The sequence below is a fragment of the Tiliqua scincoides genome, chromosome 10 (assembly GCF_035046505.1).
Source record: "Tiliqua scincoides isolate rTilSci1 chromosome 10, rTilSci1.hap2, whole genome shotgun sequence".
Taxonomy (NCBI): Eukaryota; Metazoa; Chordata; class Lepidosauria; order Squamata; family Scincidae; genus Tiliqua; species Tiliqua scincoides.
In genome coordinates, this window is record NC_089830.1 from 2,219,361 (window position 1) to 2,242,892 (window position 23,532).

Here is a 23,532-nt window from a genome sequence, read left to right on the forward strand (position 1 = left end):
CCTGGTCTGTCTCCCTGGCTATGGGCCTTCCTTCTTTGCCTCTTAGCCTCAGACTGTTGGCCAAGTGTCTCTTCAAACTGGGAAAGGCCATGCTGCACAGCCTGCCTCCAAGCGGGCCGCTCAGAGGCCAGGGTTTCCCACTTGTTGAGGTCCATCCCTAAGGCCTTCAGATCCCTCTTGCAGATGTCCTTGTATCGCAGCTGTGGTCTACCTGTAGGGCGCTTTCCTTGCACGAGTTCTCCATAGAGGAGATCCTTTGGGATCCGGCCATCATCCATTCTCACGACATGACCGAGCCAACGCAGGCGTCTCTGTTTCAGCAGTGCATACATGCTAGGGATTCCAGCACGTTCCAGGACTGGAACGTATCAGTCACTACACTGATACAGTCACTACACTACACAGAATGTCGTATGTGAGGGAGGGCACCAGGATGCAGGTCTCCTCTTGTCTTGTGTGCTCTCCGAGGCATCTGGTGAGCCTCTGTGAGATATAGGAGGCTGAATTAGATAGGCTTTTGGCCTGATCCCGCCAGGCTTTTCTTATATTCTTTTGTTCTTATATACACTTATGCCCCAACCCTAGTCCCCTCTGCCATAACTAGTGTTGTGCCGGTGGAGGCTGATTTATGGCAGTTGAAAAGCAGCCTCCATTGATGAGTGCAGCAGGCCCTCTGATGTCACAGAGGCATGCTGGAGCAGGTAAGCCTGTGCACAGAAGGCAACCTGAAAGGCTCCTAAGAGACATTTTTTTAAGAGAGCACCTCCTGATCTGGTAGAACAAGGAGAAAGCTAATGACGTTTTAAACTTTAAATTACAACCCCAACACTGAAAGCCTATCCTCTTCCCAACAACAGGATCCTGCACACATCAGTCACCCTTCCCCATAAATTAACTCAAAAAATTCAGGCTGCAGTTTGCCACAAGGAGACAACAGGCTCCAGCAAGACCATCACACCTTGAACAGCTCCCTCAAAACAAGAGGAAGAGAAGCCCCACCCTGATTTTCTCCTCTAAACCTTGCATACCTGTTCTCTTTGCAAACTATACATAGAAACAAGCGTTCCTTCATCGCTCAGCGGGCTAATTCAAACTACTTGGCTAATTCAAACTACTTGGCTAATTCAAACTACTAAAGGGGTCTTGGGGGTTCACCCCGGCAGTTTCCTGTTGAATGTATTTCAGGGGAAACGGATCATTTTGGGGATGGCATTTAGCTGCTTGATGTAAGATTGCAGTGGGCGCTCCTTATTCATGGGCTCAGCATCTGTGGATTCTAGTATCTGTGGACGCCTAGCCCACAGCTGAAGGGTCACAGAGAACCTCTTGGATGCATCTAGAATGCATCCAGCTTGCAGCGGAGACTTCCGGTCATGTCCAGGAGGACCTCTGAGGCCCAGCTGTGGATTTAATTATCCATGGAATTTGGTATCTTTCTGGGTGTCTTGGAATGGATTCCCTTCGGATACTAAAGGCTCACTGTATAGGCAAAGGTCCAAGAGTTCCTTAAATTCCACTGGAATCAGCAGGTAGTTTGGAAGCAAAACTCCTTGTGTTTCATCTTACTTAGTGCAGGACCCAGCTAGGTCACAAGCAGCGTGCATTGCCAAACCAGGCCAGATCAGGCCCTGTACCATATAAGAAAATGCCCCAGGACCAACTGCAGCAGCAAAAAGAATTGTGGGGCACGTTCTGTAGTTCTGCACTGCATGACACCCACAACAGATGCACTACCACACACACTCAAAAGCTGCAGCCAGACACTTAACTGTCTAATGCAGCCATTTTCAACCACTCTGCCATGGCACAATGGTGTGCCACGAGTGGTCCACAGGTGTGCTGCAGGAATTTGGGGGAAAGTCATTTACTAGTAGGGCCAATGGGGATGTGAGCCCCCCACTGCCAGCATGGTGTGCCTTGGCAATTCTCAAAAGCCTGATGGTGTGCCTTGACAATTTTAGTGCCTTGCCAGTGTGCCATGAGATGGAAAAGGTTGAAAATGGCTGATCTAATGCAACCATCACTGGTTGAATAATGTCAGGGAATATTGGATGACAGCATGAAAGCAAAGGGGAACAAGAGCTTATCCTTCCCAGTGGTTGTGTGGACAGTACAGTTGCTGAAGGAGACGGTAAACCACTGCTTTCTGAAACACTTGGTGGGGAAGTGCACAATTAAATACATTCTTGAGCGGCAACTCTCCCCCCCCCCCCCCCCGACTGCAAGGTTCTATATCAGAAACCTGTTATCAGTCCACAAACTTGAGCTGTGAGTATCATGTAACTGGAACTCCCTTCACCTGCCCCCCACCCCCCCAAAAAGTGGCCAGCTGGGAAAAAATGCTTTAGAGCAACTACAGAGTATACTTTCCTCACCCATGGGCAATAAACAGTAGCAACCAAATTTTGTCTCAAACAAAACTCAAGGCAAACTCTGGAGGTCCCAGTTCAGGCAAAACACCTGAGAAATTTAGAGAGAAGATGAATCATGGTGCATTTTATTCAGAAGGAACTTGTGTGTGTGTGTGTGTGTGTGTGTGTGTGTGTGTGTCGCACAAACATCGCACGCCCAAGATTAAAGATTTGGGTTCCAGCATGGTTTGTAGGATAATGTGAGGACCTCCGTAAAAATAAAAAAAAATAAAACTGCTAAGGGGAAGATGAGGCAAACTTTAGCAAAGGCAGCCTCCAGATGGCTTGAGCAAATGTCAACTGGCAATGTGAAATGCGGTCCCCTTTTTAGTCTTCACTCCATTAAGCTTCAAAGTCGTTAAGAGGGGTCAATAGCAGTCAGTCAGGAGGAGAGGTGGAAAGCAAGGGCGGAAGTGTGGGGACAGAAGCACATTAAAAATAAACATCCCTTGAATATTCGGCAAACATCCATTACAAAGGTCAGCAGACTCATAAAGCGGCTTCGGCAGAGAGCCGAAAGAATAAAAAATATATATAACTCAGAGAAAACCATTTGTTCTGACCTACTTCTTGTAAAACTAGACATGGAAAGCACCCGGAATAGCGGGCAGGGGGGAGATCCAGGTAAACACAAAGCAATACACAGAGCTGTCACCTCCAGTGCTCCAGCTCACTACTCAGTGATGTGCTCCTCCTCTCAAGATGCAGTAGGTTACCCTTGGCAGTAGACCACAGCTGCGATACAAGGATATCTGCAAGAGGGATCTGAAGGCCTTAGGAGTGGACCTCAACAAGTGGGAAACCCTGGCCTCTGAGCGGCCCACTTGGAGGCAGGCTGTGCAGCATGGCCTTTCTCAGTTTGAAGAGGCACTTGGCCAACAGTCTGAGGCTAAGAGGAAAAGAAGGAAGGCCCATAGCCAGGGAGACAGACCAGGGACAGACTGCACTTGCTCCCAGTGTGGAAGGGATTGTCACTCCCGAATTGGCCTTTTCAGCCACACTAGACGCTGTTCCAGAACCACCTTTCAGAGCACGATACCAGAGTCTTTCCAGACTGAAGGTTGCCAACTAAACTAGGGGCTAGGGTAAGGTTCACCTGCCATGATGCTCAGTCATCATACTTGGCCTTGTGATCTAATTTCGCCCCTTAGCTCAGGCTGAGGCAGAGAGCTACTCTATTAGTAGCAGGGAAAAGGCACCATCTCAAAACCCTTCCCTTCCCCATTTCAGCTGAGTTCCTTTAAAGATCTAGTTAAGACAGACAGTTGAATCCACACATTGCTCAAGCAAGTTTCTAGCACTTAAGCTCTCCTACATGACACTTCTGAATGGGTTTACATGAGGGTAAACCCTTTTGATTCCTTCTAGGCTATCTCCAAGCCAGCATGGGTGAGAAGGATGATGACAACAACATGTACCAAACGACACCATTAAGACTACATCTGGTTTGGTCCTTTGGCTTCCCTCCATCTTTCACAGTGCCTAGACCCTGGACTAATACTGCCTGCTGGAGATGGTCTAGGAAAATTCCCTGTTATAGGCAGGAAGTTGGACTAGACGGCCTTGTGGGTCCCTTCCAATTGCATGATTCTCCGTTGCCAGCCTGTCTATGTCAGGACTGCAGATATGCTATGGTTTCACCTACACCACCAATCAAAGAGAAGACTCTATCTCTAAAAAAAACCTTCAAAGGACACTTCTCCCTGCGCCGAGATGGTCCAAGGGGTCCCTTTTTGCAAACACTACTGCTGTGTGTGGCATGGCAAGTGACCATAAGACCAACACTCCCTCGGTGGTGGCACCCCAGTTATGGAACTCCTTGCCACTGGAGGCATCGTCTCTTGGCTTTAAGGCCGTGGGGAAAGCCTTTTTGCAGACAACTCTTAATTAGGTTAAATTTAAAGCCAGAATTTTTTTCTTCTTCACACTTCTTACTGTAGCATTTGTGGTGCTACCGCTAGTTCTGTTTTAAATGCATATTTTATTGTGAGCCACTCAGAGAGTTTCACCATGGAGTGGCACCGCGATGCAATTAATCAAGGAATATTTAATTCTTCCTTAGAACATCGCTGGAAAAATCTCCAGAGTGCCATTCCAAGTGCTTTAAAATTAGAGGAACTGCACCAAAGTGGATTGACACGCATTGCCAGGCTTCTTTTCCAGAACTCTCAGCAGGCAGAATGATGGCTTTCCCTTAACTCTGCTGTAAAGGAACATTTGGATTCTAGAAATGACGGTATGGGGTGTGGCATCCTAAAAATAGCAGGGGAAACAATGAGCTGAGCTGTTGGGCTATCTAGCCAATGTGGCTCCAATCCCCAGCAGCATAAGCTTGTGCTGCTCCTGCGCACTTGAGGACCAGTTCTATGGACTGCGCGCTCGTTCACAGCTGTGCGCATTGTTGCAAACGTTCGCAGGCCCTAGCAGAGGTGCTTCACCGGTGCTAGCCCAGCACTGGACCGCCGAGCAATGGAGAGGGAGGTGGGGGTGTGGGGGTGGAGGAGGCGTTCCAAGGCAAGGGAGGTGGAGGGAGGGTGGGAAGAGGACACAATGTCTAGTAAGTTGTTGCAGCACCAGGCTGGTCTTCCCCCTGCAGATTCAATTATCCACAGAATTCAGTATCCACCAGGTGTCCTGGAACAGAACCCCCAAGGATATTGAGGGCCCACTGGATTTCTAACGCGAACATAATAGGGTGAGAGATGCAAACCGAAGCTGTCCTATCTGTCTTGGGAGCCAAGAAAGAAGGTGGCAGGACATTTAAACATGGCACCAGCTGAATAAAAAAAAGAAGTCAATGAGAGTAGCAAACACAGAGCAAGAAAAAAGGGGAGAGGGAGAAGAACCATTGAGTGACACCAAGTTCCCTTTTTTTAGGGAACCAATTGTTCTTGTGGCAGTAGTGATGAAGAGACAGGTGGACGAGAGTCACGGTCTGCTATAGGAGGGATGGCTCTGATGAGCATCTTGGAGCCTAGGCAGAAAACAGGTCAAGCAGCAAAGGAGGAGGAGTGATGGCAGGATAACCTGTGACAGCATGTTTGGCTTGGGCTCAAATCCTCATCTTCACCCAGTGGTGTAGTTAAGACACCACTTGCTGACTGACTAGGACCAGATAAACAAAACACATTTTGCCAGATCGGAAACAATTCCACTGCTGCCTGGTAAGACACAGCCCTGTCCTTTCCTCCATACCCCCCCCCCTCCTTTTCAAATTTGGGGAGGAAATGATAGGAAGAGGAGAAGCACTGGAGATGCAGCCATCTCAGGTTACTGGGAGGACTTAGGCCAGTCCAACAATTGCCTCACCTACAAGGATGCCATGAATCCAAGACCTTTGAGGATTAGCAAACTCTGCTTTTACCTGGCTGCGTGATTGTAAAACGTAAAACAGGGAGGGGGTTACTTAAAAACAAAACAAAAAAAAAACAAAGCATAATTCTTTCCTCCGAGGGATGCTAATTTAAAGTCTATTATTTATCCAATTACATTTCAACATGAAAATTCAGCCTCACTAAAGACTTTAATTAGCAGATTAAATAAGGAACTTGGCTATTATAATGAAGTCCAGCCGAGAGGGCTGATCTTAATGAATTATGAAAGGGGGAGTCAAGTTGATGGGACCCCCACCCTGCCTTTTCCTCCCCCACCCACCTCCAGTAGGATCGGATAAACATTCAGCTCAAAAAAGCCCCTGGCTGCAGTCAAAAATGAGAAGAGAATTGAAAGTACTTTTGATGGAGGTCTGAGAGGAGCCCTGCTCCCCTGGGAAGTTCTGACCACCCAAGAAAATTAAAGATGGGCACCCCAGGATATTTTGTACCCTAAGGTGTGCTGTCTCTGCAGAAACATCCAAAGTGGCCTTGAAACATCACAGTCAGTACAACATTGGTGGCAACTGAACTCTAAGGCAGATGGATAGGACCTAGGGCCTAATTCTATCCAACTTTCCAACACTGATGTAGCAATGCCAATGGAATGTGCACTGCATCCTGAAGTTGGGGAGATAGGAGATACCTCAAGATAGCAGAACCGCAGAGATGCATTGTAGCTGCATTGGTGCTGGAAAGTCAGATAGGATCAGAACCTAAGTCATGAGCTCTTGCACTTTAGAATTGAAAACCGTTTGACACCAGAAGTGCAAAGAGAATCTCATCTCACACACACCCCCCACAATAAGTGAAGCTATCTTCAGAATGCAAATGTATTGAGATTCAATATTTGCTTCAACCTGGGAAACTCACTGGGCTGTATGATGAGAAAGTTAGTCATGACTAAACACCACTGAAACGAATGAGACAAGTAAGTTATGACTACCTAAAATCCTACTCATTTCAGTGGAATTTAGTTACAACTAAAATTCTTAGGATTCAGCATTTCCCAAGATTAATTTTGATTTTTGGAGGCAGCTTTTGACTCACAAAGATAATGAGTAATCCGTCTCACGGAGCCTGGACCAACACAGACACAAACATGACTGTGGTTGGGTGCAAGTGGATTTGTATTTAATCACATCAGTTAGCCATCGATTAATTGCACAATATAAAACTGGGGTATTGTTGACATCATCGTAAACCTGCAAATCCTGGACCAGACTTCATGTTAGTGAAATCTAGTTTCCTCTGAGCCAAAAACTACAGACAGTGAGTGACTGGTTTTCTTAGACATAGCTGCATGTCAGTCTCAGGGCGAAAAGATTGTGTTGCACGAGAATGGAAGAGCTGCACAACTTGGAAACCTGATCTGTGTGACTTAAAGATCTGTGTGAGATGCACATAGTCACTCAACTGTCCTCGTCAAAGAACCTCCAAGATGGGACTTGAACCATAGAGTTAGAGGGGACCTTTTAGGCCATCAGGTCTACTCCTCTACTCAATACAGGAAACCACAGCTAGTGCATCCTCACTGAATCCCCACTGAAGACCTTCAGTGAGGAAGGAGCCACCCACACGTCCTAGGTCAGTTTCCAACTCGATCCTTGAGTCATGAAACTGAAACGCTGATGGTTGAAGGAAACTGTACTGAGCCTTATGGAAAGTGAAACTGAGCTGCAAATTTACTCATGTATAGGCAAATAGGTCACTTTGAAGGGCAGGCCTAGAGGAACAACGCCACCAGAATGGTCCTGATCCGATGAACTCAGGACGATGAACTCAGGAATCCCCAAAAACACTCAAGAATGAAATCCCTGCAAGCTAACAAGGAAAACGTATTGAGGCTTATGGAGAGTGGGACTGAGCTGCATGTGCATGTTTACTCATGAGTAGGGAAATATACCTGAGCTCCTATCGAAGGCCGGGTGAAGGGGAACACAAGGTCACCAGAATGGTCCCAATCCAAAGAACATGGAGATCAAATGCATGCCCCCATCATAGTAAAAAGGATAAAAACTGAGGCTTGATCAGCTAGTGAAACTGTGTTATTTAGTGCTGTGAAACTAGATGGGTTCCAATAGAGTGTCATTTTAAAAAGTGGGTCCTGGTCTAAAATGTTTGAGAACCACTGGTCTAGGTGATTGGGGTTCTATTCTCATAGTGCTCTTACCACTTAACAGTTTCTCTGGATGCTCAGCTAAATTCTACCCACCTGTCACTCAAGCCTGTTAGAACTACAGCCACCCTATGGGAACCCCAGAACAAGTCTCTGCCCTCTTCACTGTGATAGCCTATCAGGGAATTGGGGTGTGTGTTGTTAACCTCCCACACACTCCCAGTCTTTTGCAGACTATACCCGGGTTCCTTTCACCTTTCCTCGCAGAACTTGATTTTCAGACTTTGTCATTGTTGTCCTCCTGAACTCATTCCAATTTGTCTACACCCTTCATATATATTGAGTTAAAGCCCTAAATGCTGGGGAAAAGCAGATCAGTAGGACTTCAAATCCTCCAGTTTCAAAACCTACCTTCATGGAATATAATTAAGAATGACCCCTCTTTTTAATGCTTCTTTTTTTCCTTAGAAAAAAGGGGATTTAAATCCAAGCCCAACTTCCTATTCTCTTGGGCAGGGGTCTCCAAACCCCGGCCCAGGGGCCAGATGTGGCCCACGGTGAGCCTCTATCGGGCCCGCAGCCAGCCTCTCATCCCCTGAAAGCCTCTGGCCCACACAACCGAATAGGTTGCAACTGTGCTCTGGTTGCATCTGGAGGGTGTTCTGAGGGCCAGAGCGGCTGAATGAATGAGGCCACTTATTCATTTATTCAGTCTTCTAAATTCCATTTTTAATTCATTAATTAATGAATTATGAACTACTGAACCCTTCATATTTAAATTTTTCCCCAGCCCTCAACACCACACCAGATCCCTGCTCTAGGGCAGTGGTTCCCAAACTTTATAGAGTCGCATTTTTCATCCACCACAGTGGACACAACCTACCCCTGTGACCTCCACGGTCCCCAGAATGCCCCAAGGGAAGTGACTGGAAGAGATTTTGGGTTTGCATTCTGAGGAGGCCAACGGAGCGGTTTGCAGACCCATCACAACCCGGAAGTGGCCTGCAGAAACTGCCAAGAACACAGGGGGCACTGTGTTGTAACCCACAAGTGGGTCACAATCCACAGTTTGGGAAACGGTGTCCTAGGAGACCACAGGATGAGTTCCGCTCTATGCATTCAATAAAAGCATGGGGAGAGAGATGAACCATGACCTCTGCTGATGTCAGTGTACCTATCAGCCCTGGGCCTGACACCTGTGAACTTAACATTAGAGCAGGGGTGCCCAAACCCCGGCCCTGGGGCCAAATGTGGGCCCCCGAGGCCTCTCAATGCGGCCCTCAGGGAGCCCCCAGTCTCCAATGAGCCTCTGGCCCTCTGAAGATTTGTTGGAGCCCACACTGGACCAACGCAACTGCTCTCAGCATGAGGGCAACTGTTTGACCTCTCGTGTGAGCTGTGGGTTGAGGGCTCCCTCTACTGCTTGTTGTTTCACGTCTGTGATGCAGTAGCAGCAGCAAAGGAAAGGCCGGCCTTGCTTTGTACAAGGCCTTTTATAGGCCTTGAGCTATTGCAAGACCTTCATTCGATCATATAAGTTCATCTTTAATATATTAATTTATGTAAATCTATGTAAATTTATTCAATTTTAAATGTAAATTAATTCTTTTTTTCCCCTGGCCCCTGACACAGCATCAGAGAGATGATGTGGCCCTCCTGCCAAAAACTTTGGACACCCCTGCATTAGAGGGAAAGGAACATGCACCATAGGGCTCCTCCACAACTACACCACGGTCACCCCATGATTCCTCTGCACAGGAGGCACTGTTGCATGTGCAGAGGGCCCCCTTCAAATTAACTTAAAATACACAGAAGTCGTGTGCGTTTGTGTTTGTGTGGTGACTGAGCACAATCCTGGTTTTTGCTCACAAACTCACCAGGTCTACTCAGAAGTTAAGTCCTATTTTGTTCAATGGGGCTTACTCTCAAGAAAGTGTGGTTAGGATTGTAGTCTTTGGGCATTTGATCCCTTCTTTCTTCTCTTACGGCCCAACCATATCCAACTTTCCAGCGCAGACGCAGCAATGTGTCGAAGAGGGAGTAGCTCCTTAAATGGTTGAGAAGCGGAATGCAGCGTCAAGGACACAGCCCACAACGTAAAGAGTACACTTGCTTCTTCTTGGCAACCTTCAGTCTCGAAAGACTCTGGTATCGCGCTCTGGATGGTGGTTCTGGAACAGCGTCTAGTGTGGCTGAAAAGGCCGATTCGGGAGTGACAATCCCTTCCACACCGGGAGCAAGTGCAGCCTGTCCCTGGTCTGTCTCCCTGGCTGTGGGCCTTCCTTCTTTGCCTCTTTGCCTCAGACTGTTGGCCAAGTGTCTCTTCCAACTGGGAGAGGCCATGCTGCACAGCCTGCCTCCAAGCGGGCCGCTCAGAGGCCAGGGTTTCCCACCTGTTGAGGTCCACTCCTAAGGCCTTCAGATCCCTCTTGCAGATGTCCTTGTATCGCAGCTGTGGTCACAGCCCACAATGTAAAGAGTACACAGACGCAAGGAAACCCATCACCACTTCAGTCTGCATTCACAACACACACGACCACCAACGTCCCACAAATGAGGGCTCTCACAGCCTTGCTTATAAGGATCTGTGCGCCAATCAGGAGGCGTGTTGCATCATCCTCTTGCCACACCCTGTCTTGTGAGGCATGACTCATCCCTGTGATTGCAGCAGCCACTTTCATTTACACGAGAGTGCACTGGGACCCTGAGTCATGGTGACTCAGCACATCACATATAGATTGCATTAGGCCCTGCCTTATTCAGGCCTGCAAATTCTATCAGGGTTGTTCTCTAACCCTGACACCATGCCAATGGTGTCTGTGCTGCATCCTGTGGTGGTTGTGGGGGTCAATCACAGGGGAGGTTTGTTCCCTTACCTTGGGGCTGAATCAGCGCTGGAAACTTGGATAGGATTGGGCCCTTATGATCAGAAAAAAAGATCAGCAATTTAATTTTCCACACCATTATTCTAACACCTCCTCTTTGTCCAGAACAGACACAGTCTCCAGGATATATAGTTTTTTAAAACACACCACAGAAGCCAATCTCCCCCTTTCTCCCAGCGGAATTCTCTTCTTGCCTTAACTTTAGATGGCTCCATTAGCTGTGATTTCTTTCAGACAAGCCGGCCCTGAACGCCGGCATCTGAAATTTGTGAGCATGTTGCGCGTAATTTTATCATCTAACTGGCAGCCGGCTAATTGTTGCCTTCCCCTAAACATTTTTCACTTTATTGCTCCAGCAGAAAACACTTTCAAGGAGGAATGGATCTCCACCAGCTTCTCTCTTTCCTGCAGCTGGTTTAATCAGTGGTGATTAACCCCTTCAAGGGAGAGCTCCCAGCAGGCTCTGATAGAGGTTCTCAATATTCTGGCATTCACTTTACTGCTGAAAGAAAGAGTTGTGTTTTGATGGTTGAGCCCCCCTCAATCCCTTCTTCTGAAGGAAAGCAATGGCATAGAGTTCAAGAGGACGGAGGGTTCCTCAATACATTTTGAAATTAGCACCATTACAGAAGGACTGAAAGGCCAGCCAACAGGGCATTTTCTGTACTCCCGGTCTTCACTGCTGGGGACACCAAGAACAACAGCCCTCACTAACCCCGCTGGGATTGGTGTGCCCCCACCAAGCCACCTAAGAACATAAGAAGAGCCCTGCTGGAGCAGGCCAAAGGGAACCTGTCTATTCCAGCTTCCTGTATCTCACAGTGGCCCACCAGATGATTCAGACAGCACACAATAAGAGACCTGCATCTTGCTGCCACTTGCATCTGACATTCTCAAGTAGCCTACTTCCAAAACAGGACTTTGCACATACCCATCACGGCTTGTCACTTTTCATCCAGAAATCCCCTTTTAATGGCATCTAGACCAGACACCATCACCACATCCTGCGGCAAGGAGTTCCACAGATTGATTACACGCTGGGTAAAGAAATATTTTCCTTTTGTCTGTTCCAACTCTCTCAATACTCAATTTCAGTGGATGTCCCCTACAGGGAAAGTGTTTGTCAAGCTTACATTGTCAAACATGGCAATTCACAACAACTCTAGTAGGACTCGTGGCAGAGCATCTCTTAGGTGACGTACCACTCCCTTCACACCTATTCTCTCTTAAGGATCAGAAAGATTTTGCTACAGCTCAGTGGTAAAACACAGGCACTGCACACATAAAGACTGGAGCCCTGGCATCTCCAGGAGAAAAGGAACATCCCTAGCAATGCCTGCAAAGACACTTTGCCTCGGAGAGCTGCCACCAGTCAGAGAAAATAATACAGGCGTATCACAAGTGAAGGGGATCTCGCATACCACTTCCATCTCTGTTTTAAAACAATTGAGCTGCTAGTTGTTGCCAGCCTAAGCAACCCTCTAGCAATATCAGAAGTTCTTGGCTTCCTCCTCGTATATCTCAAGATAAGAGTTCCAGTAAGGAACAATAGATAATGAAACCCTGAACAATGCAATATTTGCAGTTTTGCAAATATTTACTGCATTATTTAGTGCAAATGCATTAACATCAGGATACAGACCTCAGGTCTCAATTGAATAAACACATCCTGATATTATCAGGAGGTGTGAAACATGTAGGAACTGAAACGGAATGTGGAAATGAAAGAAACCATCAACACATACCCCTTATTTTGTTAAGAAACATTTCTTAAGAAACACCGAGGGACACAGAAGATGTTATCAAGAGAAGATTTCCTGACTAGCGCTCTCTCTCTCTCTCTCTCTCTCTCAAAAGTTAATTAGTCCATCTTAAATTCTGTTTATGCCTTGTTTCCTCATAAATTTAGGGACAATAAAATAAAATTACAATAAAATAAAAGAATTACAGCCCAATTCTATCCACACTTTCCTGGGAGTAAGCCCCATTGACTCTAATGGGTCTTACTTCTGAGTAGACATGCATAGGATTGGGTTCTCTGTAACAATTGCTCAAAGCTCAAGTATCATTCTGCTGGCACCTGCCTTAAGAACATATGAACATGCTGGATCAGGCCACAGGCCCATCTAGTCCAGCTTCCTGTATCTCACAGAGGCCCATCATATGCTTCAGGGGACACAAGACAGAAAGACATAACCTGCGTCCTGGTGCCCTCCCCTGCATCTGGCATTCTGAGGTAGCCTACTTTTAAAACCAGGAGGTTGCACATACCCATCATGTCTTGTAACTTTTCCTCCAGAAATCTGTCCAGTCCCTTTTTAAAGGCAACTAGGCCAGACACCATCACCACTTCCTGTGGCAAGGAGTTCCACAGGATTAACTGCACCTTATGTATTTTTGTGCACAAGCACCTTGTGTGCTTTTACCTGTCTAATCTTTGTCTCTGTCCACCGACTCATTTATCCAGCCCAGCAGTTTTTGAATAGTGTTTCAAGGGAGCCCTTGGTTTACTGGGAATTTACCAGGCACTTCTGAAATGCAAAAACCAACGATGGCAGCCAACCTTTCTTGAAAGGCCATTTGCTGATGACCTTCTCCTGCACTGGACACACTGTATGCTGCACTCTCTGTTCACAAGGGGTGATGGAGAAGACCAAAACTCCTGAATTCCTTGACCAAGATATCCATCTAGAAAAAGTTTCTCCTGAAGCTACATTTTGAGTGTGCTCACAGAGACTCACTGATACCTAAGCAATAAGTAGGAGGATGCATTTACATCAACCCATATGAAACTAGATTGCCGTTTCATCATATAGACCTTCACTTAGTTTCTCCTTGGGAAGAAATATCCAGAGAAGGAAAATGAATAAGCAACCCCTGACCAAAGGGTCTTGAATTACCTTCATAAGTTGCCTTGAATCCCAGCAGGTTTCTCACACTGTCAGTCTGGAAAAGGAGCCACATCTGATGTTGGGTGCTGACAATCAGATCAGGGACTGTGGTACCTGTCAAACTGTCAAGGAATAAAACAGAATAATAATAACAACAAAAAAGCCATCATTGACATCCACTAACATTTCACTTATGGCTAGAGGTGTTGTTTTGTGTGTGTGTGTGTGTGTGTGTGTGTGTGTGTGTGTGTGTGTCTTAAAAACACAAAACACCACCATTTTCTGTTTAAATTGTCCAAATTAAAACACAAAACACCACATTTTGGTGTTTTAAGATATTTTCCAGAAATTAAAATAGATAACTTTTCCAGTCTGAAATAATACTGCGGCTGCATCCGCTGACCCAATATCGCCTTACCTTGGTGCCCTTTAAAACTATTTAAAGTTAACAAAAATGGGAACTTGGAATGAGAACTTGGAATAAAAGCACATTACACCACTTTCTGACTTTCAAATCACAAAATCTGCAAAGAGACAAACAAACCGTTTTCAAACACACCTGTGGAAAAAAACACTGGGAGTTCCTTTTCAGGTAAAACTCATGATAATGGTGTGATTAATGTGTCATTTGGGATTATGTTTCCTTAGCAATGCCATCCAACTGTGGGAAGGCATTGATTGGGTTTTGTTTGTATCTACCTATTGAGTCCTTCCCAAGGACCTAGGATAGGTAGATATTTTTTGTCCACATGATGTTGCATTACAAATATCACCGGAGTATATGCGCTGTTCCTAGTAAGGCAGTCTTTTGTAACTGAATGATGGTGCTTGTGCTCATCCCGATGGTGTCCAAGTGCTTTTCCAGCTGGATAGCACCCAAGGTCCCTACAACTATTGGGATTATTCTTGCTTTCTTGTGCCACAGTCTCAATTTCTATTTATAGGTCTTTATACTTGGTGATTTTCTCCAGGTCTTTATTTTCTACTCTACTGTCACCAGTTCCTTTGAATATCTGACCTGCAAATCTGAAGGCTGAGAACTGAACCGAACTCAAATTTTTACATGTTAACTACAGATTGTGAGGGGAGAGAAACACATCAACCTGCCCAATCACTCTATCATAAGAACATAAGAACAGCCCCACTGGCTCAGGCCATAGGCCCATCCAGACCAGCTTCCTGTATCTCACAGCGGCCCACCAAATGCCCCAGGGAGCACACCAGATAACAAGAGACCTGCAAGGCTTCCTGGGAATTGTAGTTAAGAACATAAGAACAGCCCCACTGGATCAGGCCATAGGCCCACCTAGTCCAGCTTCCTGTATCTCACAGCGGCCCACCAAATGCCCCAGGGAGCACACCAGATAACAAGAGACCTCACCCTGGTGCCCTCCCTTGCATCTGGTATTCTGACATAGCCCATTTCTAAAATCATGAGGTCACATCATGGCTTGTAACCCGTAATGAATTTTTCCTCCAGAAACTTGTCCAATCCCCTTCTAAAGGCGTCCAGGCCAGATGCCGTCAGCACATCCTGTGGCAAGGAGTTCCACAGACCAACCACACGCTGAGTAAAGAAATATTTTCTTTTGTCTGTTCTAACTCTGTTCTAAGCATCAAAATGCTTGTCTGCTTCCCCCCCGCCATGATTTTAGTTTTGTAATGTGACTGTAAAAGCTATATTGGTTCAAATGTACATTCCCGTGGTCTCCCACATTCACAATCACATGCGACACAAATGCTGCTGAGAAAGATGCCCACAGATGGTTCTAATGTCCCTCGTAATGCCCTCCGTGTCCTGGGTGGATTGAATTTGGCTGATGTTGCTTTTAAAAAGGATGAGAGGGTTATTAAGCAAGGCAGCTACACGGGATCTCCATTTTGGCAGTGCTGTGTCTCTGAATACCAAATGTGACAGCCGGGGAGGGCGCATGCCCTCATGGCCTGCGGGTGGGCTTCCCAGAGGCACATGGTTGGTCTCAGCTAGAAAAAGAATGATGAACGATTTATCTGATTTCAGCAGGGCTGCTTTCAGCCTCCCCTATTGAGTTTCTACAGTCCAGTGGTGTAGCTAATCATCACATAGCCCAGTGCCAAGTTCAAAATGATGCCCTGGAAGTGATGTCAAGGCCACGGTTTTTAAGAAGTGAAAATTGGGAAAAACCTGCCTCTTCCCCCCCCAGCAGCTCAAAGCCCACTTGCTCTGCCATCTCTCCCCAGGCTTCCCCCTTATTAAGACCTTTATTAACACCTTATTGGTTTCCTGCTGTATCATAATAACTCCTAATTGGCTCTTGGATCAATCAGTCTCATTGGTCAGTTTTGAGTTTTAAAAAATTCTGTTTTTGTTACATAATGCTATTTTGTTTTCATGTGTTTTATAGCCATATTTATTTGGCTATATGGCTGGCGACCTTCAATCTCGAAAGACTACGGTGTAAGCCTACAGCACCCGGTATTCCCAGGCGGTCTCCCATCCAAGTACTAACCAGGCCTGACCCTGCTTAGCTTCCGAGATCATGGTATCAGCCTACAGCGCCCAGTATTCCCAGGCGGTCTCCCATCCAAGTACTAACCAGGCCTGACCCTGCTTAGCTTCCAAGATCGGACATGTGCAGGGTAACAGTGTAACTTTTGATAGAATAGAGATATTTTGACATGGTTTGTTTCATTGCATTCTGCATCAAATTCCGCATCTAGTGGTATATAACATATGGTATTATTTGAAAGTACCAAGATTTTCACAATTTTGGCCACTAGTGCTGTTGCCCCTCCCCCAAAGCTTGTTGTCCAGTGCAATTGCTATCTCCTTCACCACCTTAGCTATGCGACTGCTACGGTCTCATTTTGTTGAAGTTATAACACAGTGGTGTCAAGTATAAGGCCCATGGGGCAGATATGGCCATAAGAAGCAATTTATCCAGCCCCTGTTATCACTGGACTTTCCCAGCATGATAATTGGGATCTCTCACAGCTTGAAAATATGAACATTTGCACATTTTCTCTTCTGTCATTTGCAACTAATGAGTTTCTATGTAAGAAAAAAAAGTGTTGATTTCTGGCCATCAACCGCCTAATGATGTCACTTTCTGTTTAATGAAGTCACTTCCGGGCTTCAGCAGGCTTCACAAACGCTATTCGGCCCTCTATGTGAAATTAGTTGAACACTTAAGGTGCCAGGTTTCGACTTGCCTCGCCAGCGTTGGAAAACTTTGAACAGGATCCGTACCCTACATGGTGTTAGTCAGGACTCAATGTTTAAATAGGGGCTAGTATCTACCCCACAGTGTGATTGCGGGTTCTCCCGCCAAACCATATATCACATTGTGTTTGGCTGCAAACAGAGGGCATATACTGGCCCATGGTCTGACTTTTTCAAATGAAGGTAACTCTGTCCTTGAATGACTGGACAAACTGGACATTGACATTTGAGCTGGTCTAATTGATATATAAGTCCATGTATTATATGCCATACGCTAAATAAATAAAGTTTAACACCCCTGGTATAACACCACTGTGACACACACACACACACACACACACTCCAAAGTAGAAAGACCCTATTTTATTCCAATTCAAGATGCAGTAACCCTTTTGCTGATTAGTCAAAATCATGTATTTTAGAACACTCCTGTTTCCTTTTTTGGATTTTCAAGGGATCTCTGACAGGTGCCCTTCCAAACTCAGCCAGAGCTAATGCAAACTTATTGTGTACATGTAAGCAGATGTCGTAACTGGGGGTGGGATTACTGAAACTGCACTCTGATTTTCTAAGCCACATGTTTGGTCCACATCTTATGTGAGGGTTACCATATATACTCTTATATGTCCAAAAATATACTTTAAAATTGATCCTGTAAAAGTGGTTTGACTTATATACAGTTTAATATGGTAAAAAAAAAGCTTCTAGAGCAGCTGCTTGGTGATGTGGGGGGGGGGGGAGAACTGGGATGAGAAAAGCAGGACTTGGGGGGTGAGGGAAAAACCAGAGCAATTTTACTTACCAGTAATTGTTCTAAGGCAGTAACAGAGAGGTAAACCTAACCCTGTTTGGAGAAGAAGGAAATATGGCTTTCTGCCCTCCCCTTTTTGGCTTTGACACCTCAGAATAATTACTGGTAAGTCATTTTCAAAGCATTTCACACACCCCTAAGTTTTACCCTCGACTTATCCATGGATAATATCAAATTCTATGTTTGTTTGTTTTTTTTGTTAAAGCCTGCCCTCAACATCCCAAAGGATCCCAAAGGATCTCCTCTATGGAGAACTCGTGCAGGGAAAGTGCCCTACAGGTAGACCACAGCTGCGATACAAGGACATCTGCAAGAGGGATCTGAAGGCCTTAGGAGTGGACCTCAACAGGTGGGAAACCCTGGCCTCTGAGCGGCCCGCTTGGAGGCAGGCTGTGCAGCATGGCCTTTCCCAGTTTGAAGAGACACTTGGCCAACAGTCTGAGGCAAAGAGGCAAAGAAGGAAGGCCCACGGCCAGGGAGACAGACCAGGGACAGACTGCACTTGCTCCCGGTGTGGAAGGGATTGTCACTCCCGAATCGGCCTTTTCAGCCACACTAGACGCTGTGCCAGAACCACCTTTCAGAGCACGATACCATAGTCTTTTGAGACTGAAGGTTGCCAATACAATACATGCCCTCAACATAGCCAAAAGATTGACTTATCCACAAGTGTATAAGGTGCATTCTGAGGTTGGCACATAAAACCAGAATTGCTTACATTCAAAACTCCCTTTCATCCAACAGATAAATATTGTCTTTATAAGAACTAAGATCACAGTACAAGAAATACATGGGAACTCAGAAGACTGAGGATATAGCAGCTTATTATATAAAGAAGAAGAAAAAAACTTCTAAGGTTCTTCTCAATCTGCTTTTCTCTTCATGATATCCCATGATGTGTTTTTGGTCATTTTGAGAGAAATTCTCTGCCTTTATCCAAAATGGTGCCATTGCTCACACTATGCAGGTGAACACTGGACACAAGTACTTTTAAGAAACAGTCTCTGAGAATGCATATCTCAAGTGTCTCTGCATGATCAGCAAGTCTAGCAGCTGCAGAAACTGCACAGATGAACTAATTGCTTCTGCCTGACAGAATCGTGATGCAAACAGTCAGGATTCCACATGAGAGCCAGAGAACCACAGAATCCTTGATGCTTATTGCTGAGGGACAAAACTGAAGACTCTAAGAACTTCCTGCACACAGCTGGACCTCGGTATCTGCGGAGATTTGTTCCCGTACTCCCCCACCAGCGGATAATGAAATACATATGTGGGTCAGCCTTCCTTATACCTCCCAGATGCAACTGGAGAAGTTTTCTGGTCACATCTGGGAAGTCTTCTGAGGCTACGGGAGGCTGTGCAAAGCCTCCCTGGGCTTCAGAAGGACAGCTGGAAGTCTCCAAAAGGCACTTTTGGTTTCCAGTCAAGTGCCATTCGGAGGCCTCCCAGAGGCCCTCAACAGCCCAGGGAGGCTGTGCAAGACCTTGCCGCACCTCAGAAGGTCTCTGGAAGGCCTTCTGGAAGAGCAGACCCAGACTTTGCCTGCAGAACAGAGCACAATCCCATATTACTCACAGATTTTGCTCCCTGCCAGCTCTACTCCCCAGATGCCCTGTAAATTTTGTTTAAATGGAAATGGGGGAAGGAGTCTGGAGAATCAGGAGTCAAGCGATGCATTAGAAACAAGGGTTGGCTTGTCTACCAAAGAGGTTCATTCTACAACACACACACACACCCTCTCTTTTTTAAAGATTAAAAAAAAATCTTTTGGGATGCAATCACTGTGCCTGCTAAGGGCTCCTTTCCGGTGCACTTGTGCATTGCCCAATGCTCAAGAGCACTGCGACTTGTGACGTCACATTCGGTGATGGCATTCTTGTGTTGTTGCTGAACTTCTGGGAGACAAAAAGCCACTTGGAGGCATGACTCACTGGTGGCAATCCTGTACACACTCACTTGTGAGTAAATCCCACTAAACTCAATGAAGCTTACTTCTGAGTAGACATGACTAAGATTGCAGTGCGGCACCAGGAAATAGTTGATGGTGACATAATGGTGTCACCACCAGCTGCTTCCGGGAGGCCCATTTGGGGCCAACTTCTGGGGCCAACCGAGGGACGGTCAGGCGGGCACAAAATGCAGACACTCCGCTCACCCCACCAGCTTACAAACCACTGAGATGACATGTGTGGAGCTGGTGATCTGCTCACCACATTGGTGCACCCGCCTCCTCAGTGCAGGGCCCAATTTTGTCAAATCAGGCAAATAGGCTTAAGGCCAGCCTTGCTCTTCCCAGGATGCACCTAGAAGATGACATTATTGTTACATAAGCAGCTTACATCTGTAGAGTGGATGTGCTCTCAGAGCAATACATCATGAAAAGACCCCTCCCCTGCCACCACTGAGATGGGACTGATGGTCAGTGTAAGAAAGCTTTAACTTTCTCAGCTGCTATCATCTTCCAGGCCCTTTGGTGTCTGATTAAAATACCTCTGATTTGAAAGCATATCTAACCTAAAACTTCCTGTTGTGGAATCACTTCGTTTAGCCAAATTAAATTCCCATTGATCTCAACAGGATTTGTTTTTTTCTGGTTAAGGTTCTTCAGAACTGCAACAGTTCTTGTTAAGATCTTTCACAGGAAGGAAGTCTCTCTCTCTCTCGCTCAGACATGCCAAGGGCCTCATCCTCACCCATCTTCTAATGCATCATTCATCAGTCTGGCCCCATCCATTTTCAAGTAAAGACCAAGTCCAGTCACTGCTCTGTGCCGAGAGGGGAATTGGTAATGGCATTAGACTCCCCTATAATTCAGTCTTGGCGTAATCTAATGTACTTGTTTTTCCAAGCAGCTGGGGTAAAGTGGTTTGAATGACCGCTTATGAGATGCATTTTTAGCCTCAAGGTCAGCCTGAGTTTCCGCTGAGCAGAAGGGAACTGCGGGGTGTGATGGGGTTACCGCCTGCCCTTGACAATTGCTTTGCATTCTCCATGCCCAAGAACAGAGATTCAGCAATGTGGGCTTGCAGAAAACAGCAACCCTGGGCTGAGATGTTCAACTGCCTGCTGTTTTAGATATGGGTGATACATTTGGATGGTGTTGCATTGGTCACACCTGGGCTGCTTTTGTTTGTTTTGTTAACGTAAGAGCAGAAGATGAGGCAGGATAAAATTGTTTAAGAGGGCTGGGCCTTTCCATGAAAACACGTCCCCTCTGGTGCAACTTGGCAGGGCTTGTCACTCCAGCCCCATGGCACACTGGGTTCAAAAAAAGAAGAGAATGAGCGAGCATCTCCAATGCTCTGACTCAGTGTTCCCCAAACTATGCATTGAAGTGTACTCACAAGGGTGCCTCAGGATGTCCCCAGCTGAAAGATTTGGTGTGCTCCCTGGGGCATTTGGTGGGCCGCTGTGAGATACAGGAAGCTGGACTAGATGGGCCTATGGCCTGATCCAGTGGGGCTGTTCTTATGTTCTTAACTACAATTCCCAGGAAGCCTTGCAGGTCTCTTGTTATCTGGTGTGCTCCCTGGGGCATTTGGTGGGCTGCTGTGAGATGCAGGAAGCTGGACTAGATGGGCCTTTGGCCTGATCCAGTGGGGCTGTTCTTATGTTCGTAAACTACAATTCCCAGGAGGCCTTGCAGGTCTCTTGTTATCTGGTGTGCTCCCTGGGGCATTTGGTGGGTCGCTGTGAGATACAGGAAGCTGGACTAGATGGGCCTATGGCCTGATCCAGAGGGGCTGTTCTTATGTTCTTAACTACAAATCCCAGGAGGCCTTGCAGGTCTCTTGTTATCTGGTGTGCTCCCTGGGGCATTTGGTGGGTCACTGTGAGATACAGGAAGCTGGACTAGATGGGCCTATGGCCTGATCCAGAGGGGCTGTTCTTATGTTCTTAACTACAAATCCCAGGAGGCCTTGCAGGTCTCTTGTTATCTGGTGTGCTCCCTGGGGCATTTGGTGGGCCGCTATGAGATACAGGAAGCTGGACTAGATGGGCCCTTGGCCTGATCCAGTGGGGCTGTTCTTATGTTCTTATGGTGCCACCATCTTGGATCTTGCAAGACCCAAGCTTGCGGCACAAGGCTGAGCCTGAAAGAAGAGGCTGTGGGGGTGCCGTGGCCCCAGTAAGTTTGGGAACCATTGCTGTAACCTGCCACTTTCTTTCCATTCAGTTCTCCCCTCCCTTTTTCAAACATAGGGAGCAGGAGGAGACATGATGGTTGACATGCCACAGGGAAGTGAGGAAGAAGGCATCTGGCATGCCACCTTAAACACCAGGAGGCAGTAGTGGCATAGCGAGAGGGGGTCCGCACAGTAAGCACTGCAGGCACCACAACACACTCTGTGAGTGGCCCCTCCCACTCACCATCAAAGCCATTGGGGCAGAATGGCTCCAATGGCAAATGGGAGGGGCCATTTACACGGCGCATTGCGGAACATGCAACACTTACTGCACCATCCCCTTCTGGCTATGGATGATATGGACAAGCTCTGACAAAACTTGCAGGCCTGTGTAGCGGAAAGCTCCAGCGACTTTCTATTGGGGTCACTACTGAAGCTGGGGAACATCCTTTACCAGCCCTGCAAATACCTAAGGAAGAGCAAACTTGGGTCATGTGCCCCTTCCTGGTCATGTGCCGTTAAAAAGAAGTGTACCATGACCACACTGCATTAGCATTTGCCGGGCAATGAAGTGGCAGTCGAGGAGGGGGAAGAGGACAAAGCTAACAAAAGGATGCCATGCCATGCATTTTTCCAATTATACATGGGGGGGGGATACATGGGTCAGGGATATCCATCCCACACCAGTATCTCTTTAGGATGTGCAGTTTGGACCCAAGACTTTTTGGCTCAAGTACTGGAACTGTGCCTCAGCATTGCACCCTGGCTCATGCACAAACTCTATTCAGAACGGGCCAAGACCTGCCAAGTTTACGATAAAACGGTTGCGATAAAACTGGAAGTCACATTTTTCCCCGCACTCTTACAGTCATTCTGAGGCCTGCAGAGGCCACAGGCAGACACACGTGGCCTCTGTGGGTCCTCCAGCAGAGAAGGGAGTGCAGTTTCCCTCACCTCCGGAGGGGGCACGCAGGGAGGCGGAACCCATCTGCGGTTAACTGAAACTGCAGATACAAGATCCGCGGATACGAGGGCTCCCGGTATTCAGAAAACTGTAACTGTTCTAGAGCACTGAAATTACCGTATTTTTCGCTCCATAAGACGCACTTTTTCCCCCCAAAAAAGTGGGGTGGGGGAAGTGTGTGCATCTTATGGAGCGAATACTGCAAAGCTGCAGGCGTTCTCAGGGCAGCAGAGCCTCCTTGGCAGGTGCTTCTGCCCCTGACCAGGGTCCTGTCTGCCTCATTGTATTGGCACCCTTCAGTCTCGAAAGACTCTGGTATCGCGCTCTGAAAGGTGGTTCTGGCACAGTGTCTAGTGTGGCTGAAAAGGCCAATCCGGGAGTGACAATCCCTTCCACACCGGGAGCAAGTGCAGTCTGTCCCTGGTCTGTCTCCCTGGCTATGGGCCTTCCTTCCTTGCCTCTTAGCCTCAGACTGTTGGCAAAGTGTCTCTTCAAACTGGGAAAGGCCATGCTGCACAGCCTGCCTCCAAGCGGGCCACTCAGAGGCCAGGGTTTCCCACTTGTTGAGCTCCATCCCTAAGGCCTTCAGATCCCTCTTGCAGATGTCCTTGTATCGCAGCTGTGGTCTACCTGCCTGCCTCAATGGTAATGCAAATGCAATGGTAATGCAAATGCAAATTGTAATGCAAATGCAAGCGCTCAAAGGTAATGCAAATGTTCACTGCTTAGCGACAATGCACTTGCAGAA

General features: G+C 46.8%; 1 protein-coding gene across 1 annotated transcript in view; it reads right to left on the bottom strand.

The window, feature by feature from the left end:
• CSMD2 (CUB and Sushi multiple domains 2) overlaps positions 1-23,532 on the bottom strand; it is a 594,109-nt gene that overhangs the window by 211,346 nt on the left and 359,231 nt on the right. Inside the window, exon 12 of the mRNA XM_066638160.1 lies at positions 13,687-13,799. Within this exon, the coding sequence (XP_066494257.1) occupies positions 13,687-13,799 (113 nt within the window). The remainder of the gene's footprint in view (positions 1-13,686; positions 13,800-23,532) is intronic.